The sequence below is a fragment of the Antedon bifida genome, chromosome 5 (genome assembly GCF_963402885.1).
Source record: "Antedon bifida chromosome 5, ecAntBifi1.1, whole genome shotgun sequence".
In the NCBI taxonomy this organism is placed as follows: Eukaryota; Metazoa; Echinodermata; class Crinoidea; order Comatulida; family Antedonidae; genus Antedon; species Antedon bifida.
This window is the reverse complement of record NC_136230.1, coordinates 5833659-5846300: the sequence shown is the minus strand read 5'-3', so window position 1 is coordinate 5846300 and position 12642 is coordinate 5833659. Positions and strand designations below refer to the sequence as shown.

At 31.8% G+C, this 12642-nt stretch overlaps 1 protein-coding gene across 1 annotated transcript; it reads right to left on the bottom strand.

The window, feature by feature from the left end:
• Window positions 1–454: 454 nt before the first annotated feature.
• Window positions 455–11513, bottom strand: LOC144843123 (COMM domain-containing protein 5-like). Its single transcript, XM_078699849.1, has 7 exons — window positions 11349–11513; window positions 10641–10798; window positions 6415–6443; window positions 5627–5677; window positions 4921–5016; window positions 3933–4008; window positions 455–1225 (listed from the first exon to the last, which is right to left on the bottom strand). The coding sequence occupies exons 1-7, from the start codon at window positions 11473–11475 to the stop codon at window positions 1124–1126; spliced, it is 639 nt and encodes a 212-aa protein (XP_078555975.1). The 5' UTR covers window positions 11476–11513; the 3' UTR covers window positions 455–1123.
• Window positions 11514–12642: the final 1129 nt, after the last annotated feature.

Below are 12642 nucleotides of genomic sequence, written 5' to 3'. Positions count from 1 at the left end.
AAAAGTGTTTTTGAAATTATGTAAGCTTCACCTTGATGTGGGGCACACTATATGGTTTTAGGAAATTAAAAATAGATATTATTTTCTATATTTGTCCTACTATATGAAATATCTTGTTAAATACAATAATTATTATATTATCAATAATAACAATTTCCTAATGATTTTAAAAAAATGGTTTTAGGAAATTAAAAATAGATATTATTTTCTATATAAATTGTCCAACTAAATTAAATATCTTGTTATATAGAGTAATTATATTATAATAATTAATAATAATTTTATAATAATAATAATTTCATAATGATTGTAAAAATTGGTAGTACACTAGGTTTGATCAACTAGAGTATTGTTATTGAAAATGTTCATCTGGTTTGAAGATACGATATTTTTATATCTATTTTGACAAACCAAAATTAAATGAAATGAGCACTGAAACTGTCAGTTAGGTCAGTAACTAATTTATTTATTCATTTAGTACTGATTACAAAGAAAATGTAATGTCTACAGGACAAGACTTTTCAAACTTATATACACTATAAAAAGATGAAAATTAATTTGAAATAATATATTATAATTTCATACTGATGAAGGGCTAGTGTTACCTCCGAAAGCTCTGCTAATTTTTCTGCCTGTTTTACTTTATTTGATTCATAGCTTTTTGCTTATTTTATTTTGTATCTCCATTGAGATCCGGCCACTGATACCCACAGAATTGTCATTTTTTCAGTGTTTACTTTATTTTGTATTTCCATTGAGATCCAGCCACTGATACTGACAGCATTGTCATTTTTTTAATGCTTATTTTTTTTTGTATCTCATTGAGATCCAGCCACTGATATCCACAGCATTGTCATTTTTTTAATGCTTATTTTTTTTTGTATCTCATTGAGATCCAGCCACTGATATCCACAGCATTGTCATTTTTTTTAGCTTAGTGCTTATTTTATTTTGTATCTCCATTGAGATCCAGCCACTGATACCCACATCATTGTCATTTTTCAGTAATTTGCCTTTGGATTTATACTTTTATACTTTATATGTTTTTGCTAAATTTTGGTCAAATATATTTAATCTCCCTACTAACTAATCCACATAAAGGAATATGGATTTATTTAACAATTTAATCTTGTATTTTCAAAATGCTTCGTTTTTCCATCTCTTCCATTTCTTTTAAGAGGTAAGACACGTTATAGCGTAATTCATGAAACTTTGATACAGGGACCTAAAAATAAAATATATAAAAAAAAGTATTAATTGTGACAAACTAGGTCAGGGTCGTACAAACTGTTTTGCAATGTGTAAATAAAATATAGCTTAATCACCGTCCAATTAAGGACCATGCTTAATCACCGTCCAATTAAGGACCATGCTTAATCACCATCCAATTAAGGACCATGCTTAATCACCGTCCAATTAAGGACCATGCTTAATCACCGTCCAATTAAGGACCATGCTTAATCACCGTCCAATTAAGGACCATGCTTAATCACCGTCCAATTAAGGACCATGCATATGACCGACCACTCCATGATAGGACCAGGGTTTCAGTGGGTACGGTTGTCAAAATATTACAGTATCACAATTCCTATTCTATAGTTAGTTAGCTTATATAATAAATATATGTTTACCTGTAATTATATTAGGGTACTAAAGTAGAACCTCTATTAAGGGGACACCTTTGTAACCAAACAAATTATCTCTTTAAAATAGGGGTGTCTCCTGAATATGGGTTGGCCGTATACAGTATTAAATTAGGGCGTGTGGCGCAGTGTACTGATCGTGAGATCGTGGTTCGAATTCCATTCTCGCCGCATTGTTTGTATCCTTAGGCAAGATACTTTACTTACATTTGCCTCTCTCCACCCAGCTGTATAAATGGGTACACGGTTAGATCAAGACACAACTTTGCGCTGATTATTAGCTGCATTATGGGAGTATGTTTCAATACGTGTTTGATGCAAAAAATGACTGGGGTAATAATGTGAAGCGCTTAGAAGCATTGTGCAATAAGCACTATTATATAAAAAACGAATATTATTTTGAATATTATTTAGATTAAAGGCTACATATTGACCTGGATAATGATATGCGAGTCTGACTAATGAACCATTACTGCTCGTCTGTGTAAATTGCCCTTTATAGTTTATAGTTACATAACTTTTTTTTAATGTCAGATTTGTTAACATGTATTAAGCTGTAGATATATCCACTTTCTCCTAGTTTATAGTCTCCAAAGATTACACTTAATTGCTTAAGCTTAACGCATTAAGCCATGTATTAAGATTGCCAAGTTAATAAAAGACCTAAAAAAATACACAAACACAACTTCACGCTAGAAAGAACTAGACATCTGACTTCGATGAGGGTATTCTTATATAACATTCTGTCGTTATATAAATATGAAAGGTTAAATCTATATATTATTATATAAAGAATATGATATGACAGGTTGGATAGTTATGTAAATATTAAAATACAAATAGAATATTTTGATAACATTTTCTATTAACTTAAGAATGATAGGCTAGCTAAGTTAAAGGATAATGTCAAAATTATGCTAATGCAGTTACTGCAGAAACTACATTTTGTACTGTAATAATTTATAATTTAGGTTGTTGAGATGTTGAAGATTATGAGGTATTCATCATGTATGATAATCCCACCCTATAAAGCTAGATAAATAATTAAATAATAAAACAGATTAAATAGTAAACAAGATGTAGTTAATGCAGTAACTGCAGTAGAATATTTTCGGCATGGTCATGGATAAATGATAGCAATTTATAGTTTGAAGGTTTGCATGGCGAAATCAATATGTTGATATAAAGTATGCGGTACATGACGTATATTTAGTTGCATTTCAATCAATATGCTTTGATTGTCCTTAGGAGTGAGAATAGCAATTGTTATATAATCACGTTAATCACTAAAAAAAAAACAGTTAAAGGGAAATTCTTAAATTTAATTTCTATTATTATTATTTCTATTATAATCATTTGCGAATACTGATTGATAATAATGCTTCTTTCTGATGACCGGTGAAACAAGCAGATGTTGAAATGAGCCCTTTACGATTCTGATGCCTACTGCCCAATTACTACTCAGCCAAAAAATAAAAATACAATGCGCTAATAGAGAAATAAATTTCAAATGAGACCTACCTAAATTGTTTAAAGCTCTGTCTACGCTATCAAACTAGTTTGACAAAAAAGTGTGATATGCCTAAATATGGTAGTAATATGAAATCACCATGTCCATATATGGGCACATCACATTTTTTTGTCACATTAAGTTTGATAGTGCAAACAGAGCTTAAATCACCCTAAAGAATGTTGTCTAAAAGAGTACTGGTCTGGTGGTCCAACCAATAGAGGGCAGAATTTAATAATCTACATTGAGCTATCAATACAGTCATAATAAACTAGTTTGATAGTGTAAACAGAGCTTTAAGGTTGATCATCAGTTATTGCTAATAATTAAGAAAATGCTAACTGTTGATTCTAGTGTTATCTGCTATACTATTACAAGTTACGGCCCCAGTGAAGAACAACCCTGCTTCCATGGATAAATAAAGTTGAATCTGAACTTGTGGTATCTATTTTGTGTATTTCCATCATAAATATTTCATTTTTTTTAATGAATAATGAATCTTCTCATAGAGCAATTTACTTTTGCATCGCTATAATAGCAATAAATTTACAACCAATAGTTTTTACAATTTAAAAACAATAATTTATATTTTATATATGAATATGATTTTTCCTTCTATTATGCGCAAATATCAAATACATTTCAATAATTTGTTTTTATTACAAACCCAATGTAGGTGAACTTACTATCTTTGATCAACTTTGTTGTGCATGTACTCAGTATAGTATACAGTGAATGTGTGTTTAGAATTAAAATGCAACATAAAATATTTTACAAACCTCAAAATTGTGAACAGCGCCATCACTCAGTCTCATCTCCATCAGTATTGTAGGTTCAAGTACACGGTTTAAATTACTAGTGGGACAAAAACATATTTAAAGAGGATGAAATACTTTTTTCAACTTGTAATCTATTCACCAAAAAAAAATAAAAAATAAGTACTAGGATATTAATAAAATGGCAATAGAAGGTTGCGAACCTCCATAATCACATCATAGTTTGTAATACTTGAATGAAAACCGATTGCATTCCCGGATCTCATATTAGTACCATTTTCTACTTTTTAAAAATAAATAAGTTGCTCATACTGGAAAAACTTTCATCTTTTTTATGTTAATAAGTCTACAGAGATTAAAAGTAAAAGCAATCATTAAAAAAATGATTTAATAATAATACTGTTTTGAAAGACTTTATTTGATTGCTTATTCAAATGTTTATTTTCAATCTATTTCCTCAAAGAATAATAGGGGTTGGTTGTAGCGTTAAAACATATAATACACCTTTTCATATTTCACATATCACCTGAATAGGGATGTCCCAAAGGAGAGGTTCTACTGTATAAAACGCAAATGTATAACAAATAAAAAGTTCAGCTTATATGAATAGCTTTGGAAAACAGCATTCTTATCTGTATGGCCTTGATTTGGCTGTGCTATGTGATCCCTTTAAACCCCCGTAATGTATATGTGGAGCGCTATGATACTCTATTAAACCTTTTAGTGATATTTAACCTTCTCACCTTGTTGATATTGTTACTTTGGCTGTGCTATGTGATCCCTTCCTCCCCCACCCCCTTAATGTATATGTGGAGCTCTATGATACTCTATTAAACCTTTTAGTGATATTTAACCTTCTCACCTTGTTGATATTGTTACTTTGGCTGTGCTATGTGATCACTTCCAACCCCCCCCCCCCCCCCCCCCTTAATGTATATGTGGAGCGCTATGATACTCTATTAAACCCTTTAGTGATATTTAACCTTCTCACCTTGTTGAAATTGTTACATCTGTTCTCCATTTAAATCTGTCTAGGTTTGGTAGATGACTTCCATGTTTTGATATGGCTTCATCTAATAAAGTGCGTCTATAACATAATAAATAAATTTGGCATTAAATTATTATATCAGTTTTTATTTAATACCTGAAGGCCAAATGTCTGTGTAACTTAAATAAACAGACTATTTTAATGTTGATACTGAAAGACACATGGGTATAGGAAAATGTATACAATTCATAGGGACAAGATGTTTCAGTATATAAATAACTTAAGCTCTGTCTACACTATCAAACTAGTTTGACAAAAAATTTGTGGTGTGCCCAAATATGGTATTGATGACAACATCATGTCCATATATGGGCACATCACATTTTTTTGTCACATAAAGTTTGATAGAGACTTTAATTATATGCACCAATCATTAATAATACGAAATCCTATCCTAATCCTTACACAGGAAAATTACTCCAAATTTTGGATGGGATTATAACTGAGGTGAGCGTAACATTTTTTCAGTACGGCTTTCTGCCACTGTGATTTCTGTTATTTTTTAGAAAAAAGAAAAGAGAACTATATATTTTTGGATATCAATTTTTCATTTTGTCTGGAAGGGGGTAAACCTGTGCCTTGCCCGTTAAGCTTGGCTAGTCCTACAGTACAGTTTTTCTTTTGTTTTATTGAATACAAAAAAACTTACTTGGATCCATATACTGCACTAGCAAGATCAGAAATATACTCTTGAGGAATCCTGTTTAAAAAAGCATTAAATACAAATTAATCTACAATCATATTTAACACATTTGATTTATTTCTATAAAAATACTGATAAAAAGCAACAAAAAACACCATAATTTTCATACGCCGCAAAGGATAGCCCTTACATCCCGAGGGGCCTCATATAGTTGAACCAATACAATGGGGTATTAAAGAATATGTACATAGATTATTTCAAGGTGTATTGACACACCCCCCTTTCCTGTTTTTCATTTTGAAATCATTTCCTCGACCACTTATGAATTGCCTGATCAAGATGTTTTCTTAGGCAGGATATTGGTATAATAGTCTATGTGCTCTGTAGTCTAATCAAAAGCAACTTTATACGAGAATTTTAGTGATGGATGGCAGTTTTCAGTGCATCAATAGTTTTGTGTTAATTTGGAGCTGAGATGTGTTTAAGGTTCAAATCATCAACCATTTAGGTAGGTAACTGTTTGAGGCTCACTGGTGCCTACACTATCAAACTTTATGTGACAAAAAATGTGGTAGTGATATGCTTAAATATGATAGTGATATGACATCATCATGTCCATATATGGGCACATCACATTTTTTGTCACATAAAGTTTGATATTTTAGACAGAGCTTTAGAGACATGTTCTTCTTGGGGTAAAGGACAGTTTTACAACTGGGTAAGCGGTCAGCTACTGTATTAACCAAATACATAATAGTACAATAAAACACTGGTATATGAAATTTCTTTCTTACTTTAACTCTGTTAAGTCCTCCTTGAAGACCTGAAAGAAAGCAAAAAAAGTATTTAAAACTCTGGATTTGGATTGGCCACTGGTTTTTCTGGAAAGAACCTTTTTGTGAGTACATCAGTAAAAACAAATTTGAGACCATACAGCTATTAATTTCATAGCGCCATGATAGGACCATAGGAAAATGAGAATCCAGTTCTGGGAAATTTAAATTTAAAAAGTGAGTTAATGAAAATAAAGTTCAGGTGGAATGCCTTAAAAAAGGACTGGGGAATGGAAATCTATATATATATATATATTTTTTAATTTTACCTATTTAGTCACATGTAGCCAAGAATTACCAATAGTAAATTAATCACTGTCCTATCAGATAGGTGGTAATCTCCCTGATACAGTGGGTGGTTTTTGTGAACCAATACACCAGGGTAGCCCTACTTGTCTCGAATAATGAACTGGGTTCTTTAAAGTGTACGAACTGTACACTGGTCGGTTTATAGTCCTTATCCGAGAAGATATACATTTTAAGATTGCCAGTTCAAAGTAGACAACTATTAATATTAGTGCTATGAAAATTAAGTTTAGGTGAAAAGCCTTAGATAGACTGGGTGAAGATTAAGCTGGATTATATCTGTTTAGGAGGCTATTGGCCAACAACATCCACCATGCAAGTTTCATTGTATAGTACAGAACTTCAGTGATTATAATTAGGATTGGAAATCATTCAATAGCTAAAGGGACTCTTCAGAATGTAAATCCTCTTCTGGGAATTTAGAGGGCCATCCCTGGTACCATGCCATGAATGATTGTTGTTGTTTATGTCTGTCCTGTATGGTATCGAAATAAATCAAATCAAATTCCAGAGGATGGATGGGAAAACTCACTGAATGTTTTAACCAACCTAGGTGTTGAACACACAAGGGAATCTTCAATGTAAATAAATTTAACATTAAACACGCCTTTTTATCTATATAATTAATGGACTTTGCCCTTCCTGTCTAAAAATCATATCAAACATATTGATCTGAATAGGTTCCAATAAATTAATATAGGATTTTGACCCGCAATCAGTTTATTGTTAAAATGTTTAAACAACCACTATGCAAATTAGCTACATTATCTTGAAAATATTACATAGGATTTTACTGCGGTGTTTTCAATGTGTGTCCTGTTCGTTTGCTCTTACGGGTAAGTATTATGTACTGTATTGGGAGTTTCATGATTGGAGATAATAACTTGTAGCATTTCTGCTCAGTTGGGACTTTTAATTGCTGCATTACATGTTGTATTGTGGGTAATATTTGTAGAGAATGGTATTATACTTCATTTTATGTTCAAAAGGATTATGGGAAACAAGCATGGTTAGTATTGCAAAGTTGTTCTTTTTTTTAAATTGAATAACATTTATTTTGTATAGGATTGGGGAGTATAGTATGTGTGATTTATGATGTACAGTACTGTGGTTTTGCTTGGCCTAATACTGTGGATGAGTGGGTTTTATAGTAATCTTTTTGTGGGCCAACAATAATCATTGAATAGTCATTTTAATTTTTCTTATGAAAGATATTTCTAATAATGGCTTTATTTTTCTATTGAAAATATTTTCTATTTAAATCTAATTTTACACAGAATTGTATAGCTTTAAGTTTGTATTTGAAGATACATAATATCAGAATTACCATTGTGTGAATATAAATCTGTCACGAAAGCTGCTTATAACAACAGACATTTCAACTTTCGAAATACAGGTTATACAAATCTGAAAGCTGTAAAATATACAATTATTGTTTACACACACAAATTCATGGTAGATTCTAAAAGTAAGCGTCATAACAAAAGAATAAAGCGTCTATGTGCTTTGTAAACCTATACTCCACTGTTCCAAGATACATCCTCTAACTTTCATTGAAATATTTACATAACCCCACAGTACAGACTTGCAACCAGTTTTAGACACGCAGCAAGTGAGTACTGTACTGTGATTATAGGAATGATTCAGATCTAATTAATTAACAAGGTTAGATTAATTAACCTTGATGCGTTTTAGTCATCATAAAGTAATAAGTTGTTAGATGGATTTTGTTAACACGCATTTACGGTTCGACACCAATTTTAATCGTCATGTCGTTGTCTTTAATGTTATCATTTGAGGATTAAACATATTACTTGACACACGCAGTATGGTAAGTTAATTTAAATATATCAATTTTTTCCAATGCTACAGTCTGAATATGTATGTTGTTATGTTTAAATTGTCCTTGTTTTCTTTCAAAAAGGTTTATTTTTACTAGTTAGATAAATATTGTATAGTTTCTGGATGTTTTTCAAAAGCCTATCATGGATCTGTTTATTATTTAGCAATCAAAAGCAATTAAACAAAATATGTTGAAAAAAAATCTTACTAATTATTAAATAAATAAATAAATGGTTAAATTCAACCAAAAACTGCCAGCCAATTTGACTATTATTATTATTTTTTATATCTTATCTGTTTTTACCCAGTGTCTTTTGCATCACACATTCTACAATGTTGAAATAGACAATTTTGTCTTACTTTGTTTTCCATGTGTGGACAGTTGCATACATTAGGCAATATTTGAATACACAAATATTTACAGAAAGGCATGTGATTTAAAGTTATTTAAAACTTCATATTGAAATAAGGTTTTTCCCCAAAACACCACGAGACTCAATCATCATGGTCACATGTTGGTGTGGGCGGGACTTTTGCTCTCTTTTAACCCTTCTCACCATTTTAACATTATTATATTGTTAAATTTTGTAAAATTTAACCTGAATTTGAAACAGGTGGTCCTCACAAATCATATTACTTACAAAACAAAATACATTCTTTATTAACATTTAACTGTCAAGCATCCAGTCAACCATGCAAGACGCTGTGTCTAAATATACTATAAATCAAGCGGAGTTTGAAGACACAATGAAAAATCTTGCAGGAATAGTGACATACCTGTATCCACTGATTCTGTGCCTCAATTTTATTTTTATTGATGTGAATAAACTCGAATAGTTAATGGAGCTTGAAATGCGAAAACTAACGCCGTACAGTCGTTAGTTTGCAATTTTACAGTTCTATAGCCAGGGATGTGAACATAGGAAGAATTTCTGCTGAAACTGGGCATAGTTAGTAGGGGGTAACCTTCCAAATAAAAAGTTTCAAGTGTGATTTATGAGAGCTATCAAAATTAGAAATTAGATTAGAAACAGCTGAAAATTAAAATTCCTAATAGGGGAATCAACAACTATTACATGATTGTTTACCATACATAGCAAGGGTGGATCCAAGGGGCCTTCCCCCTTAAATTTTGCAAATTGTAATGCAAAAGATAGGACATCAAATAAGCTCAGCCCTTCATTTTATCCCCCGCTCCCTGGTTCCGCCACTGCAAAGCTTGAATAATAAGTTCCGTCTCTATTTTATTACAACAACACCAAAATATTCATTCATTTGAATACGTAATTTAGTTTAATGATTCGGAAAGAGAACAAGTTCTTTAGCTTACTGATTGACGAGAACATCTATCTAACCATGTTTAAATGATTTATAGTAACATTTTCATTTAAATACCCACACAGAGATTGACCTATGGTTTTACTTAGAATGCAATATCCCTGTTGCTAAGCAATTTGTCATTAAATTTATAAATGATATACTTATTTATATGATACCCTTGTTAGAGCATAAAGGTTTTGTAACAAATTAAACTATACTTTAAACATGAAACTTAAGCCATTTTACCAGCAGACTGTAAATGTACTGTTGGTAAGATGTACTATATATATAGTAATTGTGCTTGATAAATTTCTTTGAAATTGTATCAAACTAATCAATCCACTTGACTTAACGTAGCACTCACCCATATATATGTTGACACCCATTCTTCAATGTTGATACCCATTATAAATAATATGTTCCCCCCCACCCCCCACCAAACGAGATTGCTACAAATACAACATGCCACACAAGGCTAACTGTATACATAACAGTACCACACTCCTCTAGAATAAGGTGCTAATGAACTTTAGTACTCTATGGGAGAATATTTAGAGGGTTACGTTTTGATTTAGGGGGAGGATTACTAAAACATGTATTCATGTCTAGGGTTAGCTGCGTGTGATACTTTAGCATTGTGTGTGGTCTTTTTTTTGTATGTAGGACCCATTTTTGTTGTTACATCCTGTGAATCTGGAGTATGTTAACTACATTAGTACCTCAGATTTTAGAGTAGTATGAGACAGGCGTAGTGCACACTTGAGGATTGTGTATATTCCAGCATATACTGAGTGAACCACTTCCATTGGTAACTTAGTTGATACGTTGTCAAAGGCATCTTCTTCTATCGTTAGTCCTTCAAATGAGGTTACAGCAACTGCAAATAAGGAGAAAACACCAAACCCTTTCTCATTAAAACAAACTGTTTTCATTTCATTTATTTTTTAATTTAATAATTAATATTCAATTGTAATGTATCATATTATTTATATGTTTCAATTTTTAAGCAGTCAAGTATGCATTCTAATATTTTTCTTTACTGTAAAATACTTATTTTTTACCTTTAGTGTTACTTACAAAAAAAAAAGAGCCTTCTTTGGCTGGGCCATAACTTGCTCTCATCCTAGCTAGCCAGTATTTACAATTACATTTGTCATTTAGTAAACTAAGTACAATTAGGTTATTTGATTACACCATATTGGTCTGAACGTGCAGCACACTGGTACTTGAACATTTCCTTATATATCCAGGGCTAGGCTAGAGAGACCCCCGCCTCCTACCTAGTAGACAGGTAGGTAGATGTTACGTAGCAGGGAGAGGCCTTGCTAGGGCTAGGTTAATCTTTTTTTCAGTACCCGGCCTAGCCTACTACTAGGCCTAGCTAGGATAGCCTAGCTAGGCTAGCCTACATATTAATAGATACTCACTTTTTAACAACTTTCTAAACGTATCTTTATCACATTTTTTCACATTCTTAATCATTAACCTAACCTCCCTTGGTATTCTAGCACCAACAAATGATGTTCTGTCTATATTAGCAGTTTTCTTCGACATTTTTGCTAGGCCTATCGTCTGCTGTTTTCAGTAGTCAGTTTGATTCCTTCACTGATAGAGGGCGTAATCTGTAATAAACTTTCTCACTACTGCTGCGCCGATCGAGTACGGCGTATCCTCTGGGCGCGCGTAGCACTTCCGATTTCGAACCACGCTCTGTCATACGCGCACTATGCGTTTTTACGCTTTTCCGGTTTATGTTACCTTGGCAATAGCGTAAACAGAGAGACACAAGATCTATTTTACTGTATCTAGGCCTAAGCCTCCTATGCGTACGTACGTACGATTGGTACGTTCGAACAGGATTTAATAACTGTATTAGGATCGTGATATTCTAAAACGATAATTTTAACGACGTAAGTTTAAAAAAAATTGTTCCCCTGGCTGAAAATATAATTTTAATATTTTTTTTAATGTCACATAGGCCTAGGCCTAATAGGCTAAATAGTTATTACTTCAACCAAAAATTGGATCGAAAACATATATTTATTATTATTAACATTATATTATTTACTTGAAAAATTGTAATTAAAAGCAAAAAAGAGTCATATTGACTGGAACTCAATGGGTTTTTGGTTGAATTTAACAGTTTATTTTTTCTTTTATAAGTGAAAACATTTATTTTTTAAATTTAAAACAAGAAATATTTCTTACAAAAAACGCTGCTCGCTTATTGACGTAACAGTTTTAAAGATATATTGTCCCTCTGAAAAATATTTTTTATTTCAAATTTGTTTTTGAATGTGTCATTTTATTGTCACATAATAGTTATTTTACCTGAAAAAATGTAATTTAAAGCAAAAAATACTTACTGTCAGACAATGGTTTTTGAGTTATAATTAAACGTTTCTTTTCTCTTTTTATATGTGAATAAATATTATTTTTTTGTTACAGAAGTGAATAACTTTGATATGAAATACAGACTCAATTTCTGTCACTTTAGTACAAACATGGAACTATAATTATAGTTCCATGGTACAAAAACTTTCATGGACTGTTTTGATTTACAGTATTATATAATATCATAGGACTCATAAATACCAGAAATGCTTTGGGATTTGTCATTCAACCGTCCCTTTTCCCAGACGTTTTTTGGGTCTAGCAGCTGGGACCTATAAATTATAGTGGAGTTCCCATATTCAGTGTCTAGTACTATAAATGCTGCCT

Bases quoted from the DNA above. Each gene is read 5' to 3' on its own strand.
- LOC144843123 (XM_078699849.1), bottom strand. From the start codon at position 11,475: ATGTCGAAGAAAACTGCTAATATAGACAGAACATCATTTGTTGGTGCT. The intron at 10,799-11,348 runs GTGAGTATCTAT...CCTTATTTGCAG, and splicing joins GTTTAGAAAGTTGTTAAAAA to TTGCTGTAACCTCATTTGAA. The intron at 5,678-6,414 runs GTAAGAAAGAAA...TTTTTTAAACAG, and splicing joins GAGGACTTAACAGAGTTAAA to GATTCCTCAAGAGTATATTT.